The following is a 19,910-nucleotide window of genomic DNA, read 5'->3' as shown; positions in this document are numbered from 1 at the left end:
TTCATGGGGTTTGCAAGGCAAGAACACTGAAGTGGTTTGCCATTCCCTTCTCCAATGGACCACATTTTGTCAAAACGTTCTACCGTGACTCATCTGTCTTGGGTGGCCCTACACTGCCTGGCTTGTAGTTTCACTGAGTTACAGAAGGCTGTGATCCATGTGATCATTTTGGTTAGTCTACTGTGGTTATGGTTTTCATTCTGACTGCCCTCCTGATGGATGAGGATAAAAGGCCTGTGCAAGCTTCCTGATGGGAGGGACTGGCTGTGGGGAAAACTGAGTCTTGCTCTGAAGGGCAGGGCCATGCTCAATAAATCTTGAATCCAATTTTCTGCTGATGGGTGGGGCTGTGCTCCCTCCTTGTAATTTGGCCTGAAGCAGCCTAGAGTCTCTCTGGTAGGGCTATATGTTTTTCCAAATCCTATAACCTCCAGGTTAGCCTATCCCCAGTGAAATTTGCTCAGTCTTGTTCTACTCTTTGTGACCTATCAGATAACCATGTCGGTGTGGTCACTCACCGAGAGCCAGATATGGTGGATTGCGAAGTCAAGCAGCCCTGAGGAATACCCTAGCTGGGGAGTTCACCTTTCAGTGTCACATGTTCACGGGGTTCCCAAGCGAAGAATACGGAAGTGATTTGCCATTCTCTTCTCCAGTGCATGGCCTATACAGTCCACGGAATTCTCCAGACCAGAATACTGGCGTGGGTAGCTGTTCCCTTCTCCAGGGGCTGTTCCCACTCAGGGAGCAGCACCCAGGTCTCGCACTGCAGGCGGATTCTTTACCATCTGAGTCACCAGGGAAGTAGAATGGACCCTTTTTCCTTTGTTCAGGAAGGAACTCAGAGAGAGGCTACTTAATTTTATTCCGAGTTTGCAGGGTCTAGGGTTAAGATTTTTCTCTTTTCAAATCTCTCCTGATTTGCTGTAGACACAGTCAGGAATGGGGTTGCAGACAGGTGGTTAGAGGCTGTCCTCCGGGACTTCTAGCCCTCTTCCCGCACAGGCTTCCGAGCTGGAAACCCGACGTGCTGTAAGGACTGGGTGCAGAGACACAACACTGGATGCTCCCACCTCCCTCCGCCCCGTCTCCCCTAGCCCCTCCTCCTAAGGTAGAGTGCAGCTCGAGAAAGATACTGTGGGTGAGCGCCTTGCCCAGGGCTATTGAGTCGGGGCGGGTCACCATGGAAACGAGGCCGGCTGCGTACTCGCTTGCCATTGGCTGGGGACTCTGGCGCTGGGGATATAATGAGCCAGCGCGGTGCAAACAAGTGTGCTGTGTGGATAACACTCGGTGACAGAAGCCAGCTCAGCTCAGCGAAGCAGATATAAACCGAGAAGGGCAAACTCATTCAGAGGGCGTCTTCGGGACCATGGAGAATGGGTAAGGCGGGGACCAGGCCCAGGGGGTCCAGGAGGCCCCTGGAGAGAGGAAATGGCTGTCTTCGAGCCCTGAAAACACAGCACTCTGGGTCTCGAGAGGGCCAAGAGAGGGAACGAGTGCCCCGGAGATGCAGATATGCCTGCACTGGAGCCCGCTATCAGGGGCAAGGCAGCAGGGCGGTGGTGCGGCCGGCCCCGGCAGAGGCGCGCGCGGGAATCGAGCAGGGTGGCGCCGCCAGAGCAGGAAGGGGACAGGCTAGTAAGCCGTGGACTACTCCTTAAAGGAGCCGGTGTGTGCGTGCGTGCGCCGGGCCACGCACTTACTGAAGTGAGTATAGAGAGAGCGTGCTCCTCCACCCACGTATCGGGGAAGAGGTCTTCTGAACCCACCTGCTGCTGACAGATTCCGATTCGAGTGTGTAGGGAAAGCCGCGAGGTACTTTTGGTGCCTATATCTAGTGTTCGTCCTTCCAAGGAGAGAGTACTCCTCGTCCCTCGCGAACACTTCTCTTCCCTCCAAGTTGGAGGTCCAGTTAAGTTGCGGATGGCCTCTCCAAGAAAACGAAATTCTTACTCATGAAACTGAACAACAGATTCTTCCCATTCCCTGCCACCTCTCCCTCAGCCTTACCCTCCCACCCCGCACTCTCTCGCGCCCTTGCCTTTGAAAACCTTTATTTCTGCTTTTGTCCTTGAAATCCCTACCCAGCATTAGGGATCACAGTGGCTTTAGGGTGCCCAGGGATTCGGGGCGCTCTTTTTTTTTTTTTTTTTTGCTTTTTATAAAAGAAATTTATTTGCACGTAAATAAACACATTTTTGTAATGTTTTGGGAAAAAAATCCCACAGATTTTTGTCTACTTTCGGGGCGTTCTTGGGATATTGATGGCTAATGAAGAAGTCCTGTAAGCTGTGGCTCCCACGTGCTTGATGGGCCAGGGCTTAACAATTATTTTCCTTTCCTTTGCACCTTTTGGGGATGATATTTGATTCATTTTTACCATCTCACTCTTCTCTCAGCTCCATCTTCCTTTGACCCCAGTTCTGTTGCCCCCACCCTGTCCCTTGCCCAGCTACTTGTTTGAGGGTAGCCCAGTGTATGGTAGAGTCATCTGGTTTCCAAGGCAGTACTTTTGAAAAAAAAAGAAAAAGGTTTCCTCTGGAGGTTTGTTTGGTTAGTTGTGTTCAGCTCTGTCACACCTCAGTCTCCCCACCTCCCTTCTCCTTGTTTTTTCCAGATAGGTATGAGAGAATTGGACTAGAATTGTGAGAAAAATTCTCAGTTGATTGTTGGGGATGTCTGGTTATGTCTTTAGGTCTCTGAAAGGCAAAGGACCTTGGATCTTGATGAAGAGAAGGAAAGATGGGAGAAGGCAGGGAGGAAAAATATAGGCAGGGGGAAGAGTTGTTAAAAAAAAAAACAAGGTTCAAGTTCTGTGGACCTGTACCATGATTTTATGGACTCAAAGGTCTTTCGAGCTTGTTAGCAAGTTTTTAATTCCTTTCAAACAGAGCTTATACAGTAGGTGAGGCCAATCACATTTCCTTGCTTTACCCTAGAGGAAAGAATTTGAAGCACAAGTTAACTTGCTTAAAAAGACAAAATTGGGACTAGAATCCAGATAGAGTTCTGCTTCCCTCTAGGCCAGAATTATGAAACCTGGTTCTCAGATGAAAATTACCTGAGGCACTTTAGTAAGAAGTGTAGATTCTGGGGCCTCTCCCCAGAATGATCAGTCTGTAGAGGTGGGCTCCAGAGTCTATAGTGTTCACAAACTGCTGCTGAGAAACTTACACAGCCAGTTCTCCCCCAGCCCTTGACAAGCAGAACTTGGCCTGGATTTGCTTCTTTGTGCAGTAGCTTGTTCTAGCTCTTTGGCCAACTTCTGTATCCCCTGTCATCTTGGTACCCCTGCCAGCCTTTCTACACTGAAGGTTATTATTTTATGATACCCTTGGGTTGGGAGTGAACCTCACTTTGGTTTTCCATTTCTTCCCCCTAGATTTACATATGAAGATTATCAAGACACTGCAAAATGGCTTCTGTCTCACACCAAACACCGACCTCAAGTGGCAGTGATCTGTGGTTCTGGGTTAGGAGGTCTGATTAACAGATTAACTCAAGCCCAGACCTTTGACTACAGTGAAATACCAAATTTTCCCAAAAGTACAGGTACTGGCAACGGGAAGAGGGGATGAGACTGAGGGATACTGATGGGATTGTGATGGGAGGTCAACGCTTCTATGCCTGATCCTGGGTATCCTAGTAGCATTTGCCGAGCAACAACTGTTGTGAGAGAGGGAAAAAAACCCTACAAGAATCAGAATGACTTTAGAGATTCCTCCAGTAAAAACGTTTTAACACCATGTGTGTGTCACTGGTACTGTATGATGACATATTTCCTATGCCTAATGACTCAGTTCCTTAAAGCTTTACAACACTTCCCCTAGACATCCTTTCCCCCCACACACCGTGGTCACCACATCCTCAGACACCTCACTCATTTCTTTCAGTCTGCATCCCATGTGGAGAAAGAAGTGCCTGTGACCTCCCGGGACAAAGTCAGCCCCCCACCCCCACCCCACACCCCCACCCTCACCCTATCCTGTGTGTTCCTACCATTCTCAATCTCCCCAGCTCTAGTTCCAGTCCTAGAATAAGGCACACACTGGTACATACCAACAAATGAACACACTGGCTGCCGTGTTCTTGCAGACAAATACCCAGGTAATATATGAAAACACAAGACTTGGTTCACACTGACCTTTGTTGGGGGTGGGGAAGGGCCCCCTATGCACAGTGGAGCTCTGAGGCATCTGAGGAGAGTGTATCCAGCATCTCAATAGCAGCCAGAAGGCTCCAAGGCCAGACTTCCCTGGAAGTCCAGTGGCTAACACTCCCCAGTTCACTGCAGGGACTGGGTTCCATCCCTGATTGAGGGAGTTTCTCATGCCAAGGGTGAGGCTTAGAGGAGGGTCAGGTGAGAAATGGCCTAGTTTACTTGTTCAAGGACAAGGGTAGTTTATTTGATTTAATTATTAATTTCTCAGGACTAACTTCTGTTGGTTTATTATTAATTTTTCAGATTGTGCCTTCCTTTCTCTTTTCCCTGGAGAGTTAAGACTTTTAACAGATATTTTTCATTCCCTTTGGAACAAGACTAGGAGACCAGAGCAGGGAGTGGCAATGGGGTTGGAGAAGGAAATAGTAGAGAGAAGGGAGTGCAAAGTTTTCTCAGGGAGTAGTGACTTTGGCTCCATCTGCCACTCTACCCAGTGACAAGGGCACTGCACTCAGTGAAAAGTGGTTAATATCTTTAAACTTTGTCAATTTATTTTTCATACTCTATTTGGGTTTTCCTAACTGTATCACCTCTGCTCTATTACAGGTAACTTTTTCATATGCTCCTCAATCTCTGAGTACCCTCTGAACTCTCCCTCTTTGTTTTGGTTGTTCTCCCAGACCATTGATTCCCTTTAGAAATGGTAGATGAAAGAAATAGTAATAATTGTTACTATGTCTGTGTGAGGAGTTATCTTTGCAGTCCCATGCCCCTACCTGTCACATACAGGGCATGTATTCCCACAGGACTATCTTGTGAGTCACAGAAACGACTTGTATGGGTCCAGTGTTGGCCCGTTTCCTTGTTCATAGCCTTTTTAGGAAGCTAGGCTATACCATGAGCTTCCTTTCATGAGTCAGGAAGCATATAGCTTAGTTATGGTCATAAGAATATGCATTTTGAGAGTTTTGAAAATTTTGGAAAAGAGGTCTGTGATTACGACACTCACTGCATTCATTATTACGCACTTAGTCTGTTTTTACCCACTGTTCTATTACCTACTTATTTCTTTTATTCTCTTGCCTTATGACTTTCTCATTCTTTTAAAGTTTCTTTAAGAAGTAACTGGTGTATATTCACATTGAACATCTTTCCCCCATCGCCCTAATCTCAGAGTGTACGTGTATCTAAGTTTATGATTACTTTCTGTCTCCCCCACCCGTGGCTTCCCTGGTGGTTCAGTAGTAAAGAATCCACCTGCAGTACAGGAGACCCTGGTTCAGTCCTGAAGCTGGGAAGATCCCCTGGAGAAGGGAATGGCAACCTACTCCAGTATTATTCTTGCCTAGAGAGTCCCATGGACAGAGGAGCCTGGCAGGCTATAGTCCACAGGGTCACAAAGAGCTGGACACGACTGAAGCAGCTGAGCACACCTCCAGACTTAAACTTTCTGAGAGTGGAGAGGATGACGTTTTCTATTGGTTAATTATACTCTCACATGTTGAACAGGGTGAGTCGGGCCAGTGTAGGTGCTCAGGGGATATGTGTTGTATGAAAGCATCATTCCATGCATTTCCTTCTCTTTTCTGCATACAGTGCCAGGTCATGCTGGTCGACTGGTGTTTGGGATCTTGAATGGCAGAGCCTGTGTGATGATGCAGGGCAGGTTCCACATGTATGAAGGCTACCCGCTCTGGAAGGTAAAACAGAGGCACAAGCCTGACTGGGTCTGGAAGAAGGGACATAGACCTCTCTCTCCTATTTTACTACCTAGCTGCTTAAGCAAGGTAGATTTTAGGTCCCCCCACCTTTCTCTTCTTTCATGATGTATGTCATGTTTTTCTGCTTGGGTGTATTGGTAAAATTTTAAAGAAAACTCTCTGATGTTTATTTTTCTCTTCTAAGGTGACATTCCCAGTGAGGGTTTTCCGGCTTCTGGGTGTGGAGACCCTAGTGGTCACCAATGCGGCTGGAGGGCTCAACCCCAACTTTGAGGTTGGCGATATCATGCTGATCCGTGATCACATCAACCTACCTGGTTTCAGTGGTGAGAACCCTCTCAGAGGGCCCAATGATGAAAGGTATCTCTCCTGCTTCTTTTTGTTTAGATGGGTCAGCTTGGGAGAGCTCGCTGTATTCCATTAATCTGAGATAATCCAACCTGTGCTCTAGGTTTGGAGTTCGTTTCCCTGCCATGTCTGATGCCTACGACCGGGACATGAGGCAGAAAGCTCACAGTACCTGGAAACAAATGGGAGAGCAGAGAGAGTTACAGGAAGGCACCTACGTGATGGTGGCGGGCCCCAATTTTGAAACTGTGGCAGAGTGTCACCTGCTGCAGACACTAGGGGCAGATGCTGTTGGTGAGAAGGGGAACTTGGCTGGTGGCTTCATAATTTGGGGGGACTTTTTTGTTTTGTCTTTTTTCTTTTTTCTGGCTGCTCTGCAGGGCATGTGGGATCTTAGTTCCCCAGTCGGGGATTGAATCTGCAGTCCCTGCATTGGAAGTACAGAGTCTTAAACACTGGATTGCCAAGGAACTCCCTTGACTTGGAGGCTTGAAGAGAGGATCCTGGTAAAATAGGTTGGAAAAGAGTAAAAGATTGTAGCTTTAGATGATACACTGAAGTAGGGGTCTGCTTTAAGGGAAGATTGAATTAACTGACTTTAAAGGTGATTGGGAGGTTTGCACTGTAGCCTCAACCCACCACCCAGCACCAAGGACTTTAACCAGTGTAATGCTAATGTGAGAACTGTCCATTGTGTGATAACTGTTTTTGATTATTTTAACAAAAATCGTAGGTACCTTCTATACCTCTGGCTGGAAAATAGAATTGCAACATTAGAATTGACTTTAAAATGATTACAAGCAGAGATAGAAATAAAGCATTGCAATATTATAAGAAATGTGTAAAGCCCCCTGAAGCCCAAATCTTTTAGATAATACAGAGCAACCTAAGCTTGACACTAATTTAGCTGCTTCTTTGGATGTTTTCTTAGTGTCGAATTGTCAACGAGGTGGTGAATGGAGGTGAGGCTAAGGGTCATTTGGGGATTCTGACAGTTTATTTCCCTCTTTCTTCACATCAGGCATGAGCACGGTACCAGAAGTTATAGTCGCAAGACACTGTGGACTTCGAGTCTTTGGCTTCTCACTCATCACAAACAAGGTCATCTTGGATTATGAGAGCCAGGGGAAGGCCAATCACGAGGAAGTACTAGAGGCCGGGAAGCAAGCTGCTCAGAGATTGGAGCAGTTTGTCTCCATTCTTATGGCTAGCATTCCACTGTCCCAGCACGCCAGTTAACCAGCCCCGGCGTGGGTTGGCCTCTCCATTATGGGATCTGAGGAGCTGCTACCTACTTCAGCCCTTGCTGGAGTCACGTGCCTCTGCCTTAGTTGGCGGCAGAAAGGAGGGTCACCTTCCCTGCTTCTCCCACCAGACCTTACTGCTGCTGAGCCCTCTTCTGGTCAGTTTGTCATCTCAAAATGATTTCCACTCCTATTCCTCTTCAAGAACTGGAGCCCAAGCCCCAGCACACATCCAGAGATTTGGTTTGGGGCCCTCAAACTCAGACAGTAACTATTACTGGCTTAAGATGGTCCTGTCACATTCCTCAGGGCTCAGTTCTGCCTCAGAGCACTGGAGACCACACTGGAAATAACCTATTCCTTTTGGATTTTTATGCTATTGTATTTTGAGAATAAAGAGAAAGATGAAATAAATTTCTTCATTTTTATGTAGTTTGGGATAAGGTTGGGATATGGACCTAGAGTGACATGAAAGCAATCATGAGACCTCATTTTGTTTGACTCTGTTGCTTCTCAGACAGCGAAGAACTGAGATGTGGTTTTATGTGAATTGAGGGTAGGATGAAGCAAAGGCAAAGAGGTGAAAGTGAGAGGACGTGCTAGAAGATAAGGAAAGGCTAACTTCTGGCACCTGATGGCTACTTCCCTCGGATCAGTCTTCCTCTGCCCCTTTGCTTTCTGGTAGTTTCTGTCTGCTCGTGAGTATCTGAATTAGTTCACTGATCTCAGCTTGTGTTCCATCGTTGCCACTTCCTTGTTAAGTCCTAGTTGTATTTCCTATTGATTTCCTTCAGTTCCCTCACCCAAACATCTGCCATAATTCACGGCAGCCATACACTCCTTCCTTCCATTCTCACAGTGCAATGGCAAATCAAATACCCTTTTCTCTGCTGCTTGCCATGCCACTGCTGATGAGAGTGCTGCCAGCCCTTGCGAGGCTGACTCATACCCTGGCCTCTCGGACCACCCCCTTTCCTCCTATTGCTTTTTCCTGGACATTAGCCTTTCTTTTCAGTCTGCTTGATCAGAACCTCCCCGTGACATAAGCCCAGGCTTGCCTCGTTGGCTCACTGAACTCTTTGTGCTTCTCAGTTTGCATTCAGCTGACTGGCGTGTTTGAAAGACATACTACTCCCACCTCCTCAGGCCTGTTTGCCTTTTGGGAGAGGGTAGAGCTGGGGGAGCCTCCAACAGTGGTAACATTTCAATTAGTAGTAGTATAATGTGGAAGAGAAATTTTGGCAGGAAAGCTTTCCAGAACTCTTATAGATAATCCTTTGTTTGGTAACTGACCTACTTAGCTGAACCCAACACAAAAAGCATTCTGGAGGGGCACTATGACTATTCTTCCTTTCATCCATTCTTCTTTTCATCAAGTTAGTGAATACTTGTTTAACACTGAGCTAAGAGAATGTTAAGTTCAGAATATAAAAATGATCTTTTCCTCTCAAGGGCCTTACAGTTCCCTACAGACATTTTGTTGTTCAGTCTCCAAGTGGTGTCCGACTCTGCAACCCCAGGGACTGCAGCACACCAGGCTTCCCTGTCCTTCACTGTCTCCTGGAGTTTGCTCAAACTCATGTCTGTTGAGTCAGTGATGCCGTCCAACCAAATCATCCTCTGTTGCCCCCTTGTTTTGCCTTCCATCTTTCCCAGCATCAGGGTCTTTTCCACTGAATCAGGTTTTCACATCAGGTACCCAAAAGCTTCAGCTTCAGTATCCATCCTTCCAATGGATACTCAGGATTGATTTCCATTGGAATTGACTGGCTTGATCTTACAGTCCAAGACACTCTCAAGAGTCTTCTCCAGCAACACAATTCGAAAGCATCAATTCTTTGGTGCTCAGTCTTCCTTATGGTCCAACTCTCACATCCTTACATGACTACTGGAAAAACAAGTAGTCTTTGACTATACGGACCTTTGACTAACTTTGGCTAGAACTTTTGTCAGCAAAGTGATGTCTCTGCTTTTTAATATGCTGTCTACTTTGTCATAGCTTTTCTTCGAAAGTGCAGGCATCTTTTAATTTCATGGCTGCACTCACTGGCTGCAGGGATTTTGGAGCCCAAGAAAATAGTCTGTCACTGTTTCCATTGGTTCCCCATCTAGTGATGGGCAAGTGATGGGACATCTGCATATCTGAAGAATTGCTATTTCTTCAGGCAATCTTGATTCCAGCTTGCATTTCATCCAGCCCAGTATCATATGATGTACTCTACATAGAAGTTAAATAAGCAGGGTGAAAATATATAGCCTTGATGTACACCTTTCCCAAGTTTGAACCAGTCTGTTGTTCCATGTCTGGTTCTAACTGTTGCTTCTTCATCCGCATACAGGTTTCTGGTAAGGTGGTCTGGCATTCCCCTCTCTTCAAGAATATTCCTCAGTTTGCTGTGATGCACACAGTCAAAGGCTTTGGTGTAGTCAATGAAGCAGAAGTAGATGTTTTTCTGGAATTCTCTTGCTTTTTCTACAATCCAGTGGAGGTCGGCAATTTGATCTCTGATTCCTTTGCCTTTACTAAATCCAGTTTGTGCATCTGAAAGTTCTCAGTTCACATATTGTTGACGTTTGACTTGAAGGATTTTGAGAATTACCTTGCTAGCATGTGAAATGAGTGCAGTCGTGGGGTAATTTGAACATTCTTTGGCATTGCCCTTCTTTGGGATTAGAATGAAAACTGAGCTTTTCCAGTCTTATATCCACTGCTGAGTTTCCCAATTTTGCTGGCATAGTGAGCGCAGCACTTTCACAGCATCATCTTTTAGGATTTGAAATAGCTCAGCTAGAATTCCATCACTTTTACTAACTTTGTTAATAGTGATGCTTCCTAAGGCCCACTTGACTTCGCAGTCCACCATATCTGGCTCTAGGTGAGTGACCACACCGTCATGTTTATCTGGGTCATTAAGATCTTTTTTGTATAGTTCTTCTGTGTATTCTTACCACCTCTTCTTATCTTCTTCTTTTAGGTCCATACCGTTTCTGTCGTTTGTTGTGCCCATTTTTGCATGAAATATTCCCCTGTTATCTCTAATTTTCTATTTTCTATGTGCTCTGCATAGAAGTTAAATAAGCAGGATGAAAATATACAGCCTTGATGTACATAGAAGAGACCTCTAGCCTTTCCCATTCTATTGTTTTCCTCTCTTTCTTTGCATCATTCACTTAAGAAGGCTTTCTTGTCTCTCCTTGCTATTCTTTGGAACTCTGCATTCAGAGTACATCTTTCCTTTTCTCCTTTGCCTTTCGCTTCTCAGCTATCTGTAAGGCCTCCTCAGACAACCATTTTGCCTTGTTGTATTTCTTTTTGGGGTATGGTTTTGATCACTGCCTCCTGTACAATGTTACAAACCTCTGTCCATAGTTCTTCAGGTACTCTTTCTATCAGATCTAATCTCTTGAATCTGTTTGTCACTTCCACTGTCTAATCGTAAGGGATTTGATCTAGGTGAGACCTGAATGGCCTAATGATTTCCCCTACTTTCTTCAGTTTAAGCCTGGATTTTCCAACAGGGAGCTCATGATCTGAGCCACAGTCAGCTCCAGGTCTTGTTTTGCTGACTGTTTAGAGCTTCTCCATCTTGAGCTGCAAAAAAACTCAGATTTTGATATTGACCATCTGGTGATGTCCACGTGTAGAGCCTTTCTTGTGCTGTAGGAAGAGTGTATGCTATGGTCAGTGCGTTCTGTGGTCAAAACTCTGTTAGCCTTTGTCCTGCTTCATTTTGTACTCCAAAGCCAAACTTGCCCATTACTCCAGGTATCTTTTGACTTCCTGCTTTGCATTCTAATCCCCTATGATGAAAAGGACATCTTTTTTTGGTGTTAGCTCTAAAAGGTCTTGTAGGTCTTCATAGAACCAGTCAGCATCAGCTTCTTCAACATTAGTGGCTGGGACATAGACTTGGATTACTGTGATATTGAATGGTTTGCCTTGGAAACAAACTGAGCCCCTTCTGGTCATGTTTGAGATTGCACCCAAGTATTGCATTTCAGACTCTTTTGTTGACTATGGGGGCTACTTCATTTCTTCTAAGACAGTCTTGCCCACAGTAGTTGGTCTTCCGAATTAAATTCATCCATTCCCATTCATTTCAGTTCACTGATTCCTAAAAGGTTAATGCTCACTCTTGCCATCTCCTATTCGACCACTTCCAATTCACCTTGATTCATGGACCTTACATTCCAGGTTCTGCTTTGGCTCAGCCTCTTCATTCTTTCTGGAGCTATTTCTCCTCTCTTCTCCAGCAGCCTGTTGTACACCTACCAATCTGGGGGCTTCATCTTTCAGTGTCTTATCTTTTTGTCTTTTCATACTATTCATGGGGTTTGCAAGGCAAGAACACTGAAGTGGTTTGCCATTCCCTTCTCCAATGGACCACATTTTGTCAAAACGTTCTACCATGACTCATCTGTCTTGGGTGGCCCTACACTGCCTGGCTTGTAGTTTCACTGAGTTACAGAAGGCTGTGATCCATGTGATCATTTTGGTTAGTCTACTGTGGTTATGGTTTTCATTCTGACTGCCCTCCTGATGGATGAGGATAAAAGGCCTGTGCAAGCTTCCTGATGGGAGGGACTGGCTGTGGGGAAAACTGAGTCTTGCTCTGAAGGGCAGGGCCATGCTCAATAAATCTTGAATCCAATTTTCTGCTGATGGGTGGGGCTGTGCTCCCTCCTTGTAATTTGGCCTGAAGCAGCCTAGAGTCTCTCTGGTAGGGCTATATGTTTTTCCAAATCCTATAACCTCCAGGTTAGCCTATCCCCAGTGAAATTTGCTCAGTCTTGTTCTACTCTTTGTGACCTATCAGATAACCATGTCGGTGTGGTCACTCACCGAGAGCCAGATATGGTGGATTGCGAAGTCAAGCAGCCCTGAGGAATACCCTAGCTGGGGAGTTCACCTTTCAGTGTCACATGTTCACGGGGTTCCCAAGCGAAGAATACGGAAGTGATTTGCCATTCTCTTCTCCAGTGCATGGCCTATACAGTCCACGGAATTCTCCAGACCAGAATACTGGCGTGGGTAGCTGTTCCCTTCTCCAGGGGCTGTTCCCACTCAGGGAGCAGCACCCAGGTCTCGCACTGCAGGCGGATTCTTTACCATCTGAGTCACCAGGGAAGTAGAATGGACCCTTTTTCCTTTGTTCAGGAAGGAACTCAGAGAGAGGCTACTTAATTTTATTCCGAGTTTGCAGGGTCTAGGGTTAAGATTTTTCTCTTTTCAAATCTCTCCTGATTTGCTGTAGACACAGTCAGGAATGGGGTTGCAGACAGGTGGTTAGAGGCTGTCCTCCGGGACTTCTAGCCCTCTTCCCGCACAGGCTTCCGAGCTGGAAACCCGACGTGCTGTAAGGACTGGGTGCAGAGACACAACACTGGATGCTCCCACCTCCCTCCGCCCCGTCTCCCCTAGCCCCTCCTCCTAAGGTAGAGTGCAGCTCGAGAAAGATACTGTGGGTGAGCGCCTTGCCCAGGGCTATTGAGTCGGGGCGGGTCACCATGGAAACGAGGCCGGCTGCGTACTCGCTTGCCATTGGCTGGGGACTCTGGCGCTGGGGATATAATGAGCCAGCGCGGTGCAAACAAGTGTGCTGTGTGGATAACACTCGGTGACAGAAGCCAGCTCAGCTCAGCGAAGCAGATATAAACCGAGAAGGGCAAACTCATTCAGAGGGCGTCTTCGGGACCATGGAGAATGGGTAAGGCGGGGACCAGGCCCAGGGGGTCCAGGAGGCCCCTGGAGAGAGGAAATGGCTGTCTTCGAGCCCTGAAAACACAGCACTCTGGGTCTCGAGAGGGCCAAGAGAGGGAACGAGTGCCCCGGAGATGCAGATATGCCTGCACTGGAGCCCGCTATCAGGGGCAAGGCAGCAGGGCGGTGGTGCGGCCGGCCCCGGCAGAGGCGCGCGCGGGAATCGAGCAGGGTGGCGCCGCCAGAGCAGGAAGGGGACAGGCTAGTAAGCCGTGGACTACTCCTTAAAGGAGCCGGTGTGTGCGTGCGTGCGCCGGGCCACGCACTTACTGAAGTGAGTATAGAGAGAGCGTGCTCCTCCACCCACGTATCGGGGAAGAGGTCTTCTGAACCCACGTGCTGCTCACAGATTCCGATTCGAGTGTGTAGGGAAAGCCGCGAGGTACTTTTGGTGCCTATATCTAGTGTTCGTCCTTCCAAGGAGAGAGTACTCCTCGTCCCTCGCGAACACTTCTCTTCCCTCCAAGTTGGAGGTCCAGTTAAGTTGCGGATGGCCTCTCCAAGAAAACGAAATTCTTACTCATGAAACTGAACAACAGATTCTTCCCATTCCCTGCCACCTCTCCCTCAGCCTTACCCTCCCACCCCGCACTCTCTCGCGCCCTTGCCTTTGAAAACCTTTATTTCTGCTTTTGTCCTTGAAATCCCTACCCAGCATTAGGGATCACAGTGGCTTTAGGGTGCCCAGGGATTCGGGGCGCTCTTTTTTTTTTTTTTTTTTGCTTTTTATAAAAGAAATTTATTTGCACGTAAATAAACACATTTTTGTAATGTTTTGGGAAAAAAATCCCACAGATTTTTGTCTACTTTCGGGGCGTTCTTGGGATATTGATGGCTAATGAAGAAGTCCTGTAAGCTGTGGCTCCCACGTGCTTGATGGGCCAGGGCTTAACAATTATTTTCCTTTCCTTTGCACCTTTTGGGGATGATATTTGATTCATTTTTACCATCTCACTCTTCTCTCAGCTCCATCTTCCTTTGACCCCAGTTCTGTTGCCCCCACCCTGTCCCTTGCCCAGCTACTTGTTTGAGGGTAGCCCAGTGTATGGTAGAGTCATCTGGTTTCCAAGGCAGTACTTTTGAAAAAAAAAGAAAAAGGTTTCCTCTGGAGGTTTGTTTGGTTAGTTGTGTTCAGCTCTGTCACACCTCAGTCTCCCCACCTCCCTTCTCCTTGTTTTTTCCAGATAGGTATGAGAGAATTGGACTAGAATTGTGAGAAAAATTCTCAGTTGATTGTTGGGGATGTCTGGTTATGTCTTTAGGTCTCTGAAAGGCAAAGGACCTTGGATCTTGATGAAGAGAAGGAAAGATGGGAGAAGGCAGGGAGGAAAAATATAGGCAGGGGGAAGAGATGTTAAAAAAAAAAACAAGGTTCAAGTTCTGTGGACCTGTACCATGATTTTATGGACTCAAAGGTCTTTCGAGCTTGTTAGCAAGTTTTTAATTCCTTTCAAACAGAGCTTATACAGTAGGTGAGGCCAATCACATTTCCTTGCTTTACCCTAGAGGAAAGAATTTGAAGCACAAGTTAACTTGCTTAAAAAGACAAAATTGGGACTAGAATCCAGATAGAGTTCTGCTTCCCTCTAGGCCAGAATTATGAAACCTGGTTCTCAGATGAAAATTACCTGAGGCACTTTAGTAAGAAGTGTAGATTCTGGGGCCTCTCCCCAGAATGATCAGTCTGTAGAGGTGGGCTCCAGAGTCTATAGTGTTCACAAACTGCTGCTGAGAAACTTACACAGCCAGTTCTCCCCCAGCCCTTGACAAGCAGAACTTGGCCTGGATTTGCTTCTTTGTGCAGTAGCTTGTTCTAGCTCTTTGGCCAACTTCTGTATCCCCTGTCATCTTGGTACCCCTGCCAGCCTTTCTACACTGAAGGTTATTATTTTATGATACCCTTGGGTTGGGAGTGAATCTCACTTTGGTTTTCCATTTCTTCCCCCTAGATTTACATATGAAGATTATCAAGACACTGCAAAATGGCTTCTGTCTCACACCAAACACCGACCTCAAGTGGCAGTGATCTGTGGTTCTGGGTTAGGAGGTCTGATTAACAGATTAACTCAAGCCCAGACCTTTGACTACAGTGAAATACCAAATTTTCCCAAAAGTACAGGTACTGGCAACGGGAAGAGGGGATGAGACTGAGGGATACTGATGGGATTGTGATGGGAGGTCAACGCTTCTATGCCTGATCCTGGGTATCCTAGTAGCATTTGCCGAGCAACAACTGTTGTGAGAGAGGGAAAAAAACCCTACAAGAATCAGAATGACTTTAGAGATTCCTCCAGTAAAAACGTTTTAACACCATGTGTGTGTCACTGGTACTGTATGATGACATATTTCCTATGCCTAATGACTCAGTTCCTTAAAGCTTTACAACACTTCCCCTAGACATCCTTTCCCCCCACATACCGTGGTCACCACATCCTCAGACACCTCACTCATTTCTTTCAGTCTGCATCCCATGTGGAGAAAGAAGTGCCTGTGACCTCCCGGGACAAAGTCAGCCCCCCACCCCCACCCCACACCCCCACCCTCACCCTATCCTGTGTGTTCCTACCATTCTCAATCTCCCCAGCTCTAGTTCCAGTCCTAGAATAAGGCACACACTGGTACATACCAACAAATGAACACACTGGCTGCCGTGTTCTTGCAGACAAATACCCAGGTAATATATGAAAACACAAGACTTGGTTCACACTGACCTTTGTTGGGGGTGGGGAAGGGCCCCCTATGCACAGTGGAGCTCTGAGGCATCTGAGGAGAGTGTATCCAGCATCTCAATAGCAGCCAGAAGGCTCCAAGGCCAGACTTCCCTGGAAGTCCAGTGGCTAACACTCCCCAGTTCACTGCAGGGACTGGGTTCCATCCCTGATTGAGGGAGTTTCTCATGCCAAGGGTGAGGCTTAGAGGAGGGTCAGGTGAGAAATGGCCTAGTTTACTTGTTCAAGGACAAGGGTAGTTTATTTGATTTAATTATTAATTTCTCAGGACTAACTTCTGTTGGTTTATTATTAATTTTTCAGATTGTGCCTTCCTTTCTCTTTTCCCTGGAGAGTTAAGACTTTTAACAGATATTTTTCATTCCCTTTGGAACAAGACTAGGAGACCAGAGCAGGGAGTGGCAATGGGGTTGGAGAAGGAAATAGTAGAGAGAAGGGAGTGCAAAGTTTTCTCAGGGAGTAGTGACTTTGGCTCCATCTGCCACTCTACCCAGTGACAAGGGCACTGCACTCAGTGAAAAGTGGTTAATATCTTTAAACTTTGTCAATTTATTTTTCATACTCTATTTGGGTTTTCCTAACTGTATCACCTCTGCTCTATTACAGGTAACTTTTTCATATGCTCCTCAATCTCTGAGTACCCTCTGAACTCTCCCTCTTTGTTTTGGTTGTTCTCCCAGACCATTGATTCCCTTTAGAAATGGTAGATGAAAGAAATAGTAATAATTGTTACTATGTCTGTGTGAGGAGTTATCTTTGCAGTCCCATGCCCCTACCTGTCACATACAGGGCATGTATTCCCACAGGACTATCTTGTGAGTCACAGAAACGACTTGTATGGGTCCAGTGTTGGCCCGTTTCCTTGTTCATAGCCTTTTTAGGAAGCTAGGCTATACCATGAGCTTCCTTTCATGAGTCAGGAAGCATATAGCTTAGTTATGGTCATAAGAATATGCATTTTGAGAGTTTTGAAAATTTTGGAAAAGAGGTCTGTGATTACGACACTCACTGCATTCATTATTACGCACTTAGTCTGTTTTTACCCACTGTTCTATTACCTACTTATTTCTTTTATTCTCTTGCCTTATGACTTTCTCATTCTTTTAAAGTTTCTTTAAGAAGTAACTGGTGTATATTCACATTGAACATCTTTCCCCCATCGCCCTAATCTCAGAGTGTACGTGTATCTAAGTTTATGATTACTTTCTGTCTCCCCCACCCGTGGCTTCCCTGGTGGTTCAGTAGTAAAGAATCCACCTGCAGTACAGGAGACCCTGGTTCAGTCCTGAAGCTGGGAAGATCCCCTGGAGAAGGGAATGGCAACCTACTCCAGTATTATTCTTGCCTAGAGAGTCCCATGGACAGAGGAGCCTGGCAGGCTATAGTCCACAGGGTCACAAAGAGCTGGACACGACTGAAGCAGCTGAGCACACCTCCAGACTTAAACTTTCTGAGAGTGGAGAGGATGACGTTTTCTATTGGTTAATTATACTCTCACATGTTGAACAGGGTGAGTCGGGCCAGTGTAGGTGCTCAGGGGATATGTGTTGTATGAAAGCATCATTCCATGCATTTCCTTCTCTTTTCTGCATACAGTGCCAGGTCATGCTGGTCGACTGGTGTTTGGGATCTTGAATGGCAGAGCCTGTGTGATGATGCAGGGCAGGTTCCACATGTATGAAGGCTACCCGCTCTGGAAGGTAAAACAGAGGCACAAGCCTGACTGGGTCTGGAAGAAGGGACATAGACCTCTCTCTCCTATTTTACTACCTAGCTGCTTAAGCAAGGTAGATTTTAGGTCCCCCCACCTTTCTCTTCTTTCATGATGTATGTCATGTTTTTCTGCTTGGGTGTATTGGTAAAATTTTAAAGAAAACTCTCTGATGTTTATTTTTCTCTTCTAAGGTGACATTCCCAGTGAGGGTTTTCCGGCTTCTGGGTGTGGAGACCCTAGTGGTCACCAATGCAGCTGGAGGGCTCAACCCCAACTTTGAGGTTGGCGATATCATGCTGATCCGTGATCACATCAACCTACCTGGTTTCAGTGGTGAGAACCCTCTCAGAGGGCCCAATGATGAAAGGTATCTCTCCTGCTTCTTTTTGTTTAGATGGGTCAGCTTGGGAGAGCTCGCTGTATTCCATTAATCTGAGATAATCCAACCTGTGCTCTAGGTTTGGAGTTCGTTTCCCTGCCATGTCTGATGCCTACGACCGGGACATGAGGCAGAAAGCTCACAGTACCTGGAAACAAATGGGAGAGCAGAGAGAGTTACAGGAAGGCACCTACGTGATGGTGGCGGGCCCCAATTTTGAAACTGTGGCAGAGTGTCACCTGCTGCAGACACTAGGGGCAGATGCTGTTGGTGAGAAGGGGAACTTGGCTGGTGGCTTCATAATTTGGGGGGACTTTTTTGTTTTGTCTTTTTTTTTTTCTGGCTGCTCTGCAGGGCATGTGGGATCTTAGTTCCCCAGTCGGGGATTGAATCTGCAGTCCCTGCATTGGAAGTACAGAGTCTTAAACACTGGATTGCCAAGGAACTCCCTTGACTTGGAGGCTTGAAGAGAGGATCCTGGTAAAATAGGTTGGAAAAGAGTAAAAGATTGTAGCTTTAGATGATACACTGAAGTAGGGGTCTGCTTTAAGGGAAGATTGAATTAACTGACTTTAAAGGTGATTGGGAGGTTTGCACTGTAGCCTCAACCCACCACCCAGCACCAAGGACTTTAACCAGTGTAATGCTAATGTGAGAACTGTCCATTGTGTGATAACTGTTTTTGATTATTTTAACAAAAATCGTAGGTACCTTCTATACCTCTGGCTGGAAAATAGAATTGCAACATTAGAATTGACTTTAAAATGATTACAAGCAGAGATAGAAATAAAGCATTGCAATATTATAAGAAATGTGTAAAGCCCCCTGAAGCCCAAATCTTTTAGATAATACAGAGCAACCTAAGCTTGACACTAATTTAGCTGCTTCTTTGGATGTTTTCTTAGTGTCGAATTGTCAACGAGGTGGTGAATGGAGGTGAGGCTAAGGGTCATTTGGGGATTCTGACAGTTTATTTCCCTCTTTCTTCACATCAGGCATGAGCACGGTACCAGAAGTTATAGTCGCAAGACACTGTGGACTTCGAGTCTTTGGCTTCTCACTCATCACAAACAAGGTCATCTTGGATTATGAGAGCCAGGGGAAGGCCAATCACGAGGAAGTACTAGAGGCCGGGAAGCAAGCTGCTCAGAGATTGGAGCAGTTTGTCTCCATTCTTATGGCTAGCATTCCACTGTCCCAGCACGCCAGTTAACCAGCCCCGGCGTGGGTTGGCCTCTCCATTATGGGATCTGAGGAGCTGCTACCTACTTCAGCCCTTGCCGGAGTCACGTGCCTCTGCCTTAGTTGGCGGCAGAAAGGAGGGTCACCTTCCCTGCTTCTCCCACCAGACCTTACTGCTGCTGAGCCCTCTTCTGGTCAGTTTGTCATCTCAAAATGATTTCCACTCCTATTCCTCTTCAAGAACTGGAGCCCAAGCCCCAGCACACATCCAGAGATTTGGTTTGGGGCCCTCAAACTCAGACAGTAACTATTACTGGCTTAAGATGGTCCTGTCACATTCCTCGGGGCTCAGTTCTGCCTCAGAGCACTGGAGACCACACTGGAAATAACCTATTCCTTTTGGATTTTTATGCTATTGTATTTTGAGAATAAAGAGAAAGATGAAATAAATTTCTTCATTTTTATGTAGTTTGGGATAAGGTTGGGATATGGACCTAGAGTGACATGAAAGCAATCATGAGACCTCATTTTGTTTGACTCTGTTGCTTCTCAGACAGCGAAGAACTGAGATGTGGTTTTATGTGAATTGAGGGTAGGATGAAGCAAAGGCAAAGAGGTGAAAGTGAGAGGACGTGCTAGAAGATAAGGAAAGGCTAACTTCTGGCAC

At 46.3% G+C, this 19,910-nt stretch overlaps 2 protein-coding genes across 2 annotated transcripts; both read left to right on the top strand.

The window, feature by feature from the left end:
* Positions 1 to 1,260: 1,260 nt before the first annotated feature.
* On the top strand, positions 1,261 to 7,784 carry LOC128054659 (purine nucleoside phosphorylase). The gene is made up of 6 exons (XM_052647306.1): positions 1,261 to 1,383; positions 3,386 to 3,555; positions 5,762 to 5,865; positions 6,071 to 6,246; positions 6,338 to 6,528; positions 7,256 to 7,784. Exons 1-6 carry the CDS (start codon positions 1,373 to 1,375, stop codon positions 7,471 to 7,473), a joined length of 870 nt encoding a protein of 289 aa, XP_052503266.1. The 5' UTR covers positions 1,261 to 1,372; the 3' UTR covers positions 7,474 to 7,784.
* A 5,279-nt stretch (positions 7,785 to 13,063) lies between these two features.
* On the top strand, positions 13,064 to 19,580 carry LOC128054660 (purine nucleoside phosphorylase). The gene is made up of 6 exons (XM_052647307.1): positions 13,064 to 13,186; positions 15,189 to 15,358; positions 17,565 to 17,668; positions 17,874 to 18,049; positions 18,141 to 18,331; positions 19,057 to 19,580. The coding sequence occupies exons 1-6, from the start codon at positions 13,176 to 13,178 to the stop codon at positions 19,272 to 19,274; spliced, it is 870 nt and encodes a 289-aa protein (XP_052503267.1). The 5' UTR covers positions 13,064 to 13,175; the 3' UTR covers positions 19,275 to 19,580.
* The last annotated feature ends 330 nt before the right edge of the window (positions 19,581 to 19,910 follow it).

This window comes from Budorcas taxicolor, chromosome 10 (genome assembly GCF_023091745.1).
Source record: "Budorcas taxicolor isolate Tak-1 chromosome 10, Takin1.1, whole genome shotgun sequence".
Lineage (NCBI taxonomy): Eukaryota > Metazoa > Chordata > Mammalia > Artiodactyla > Bovidae > Budorcas > Budorcas taxicolor.
Note: the sequence above shows the minus strand (reverse complement) of the source record. Positions and strands in the feature narration are given on the sequence as shown.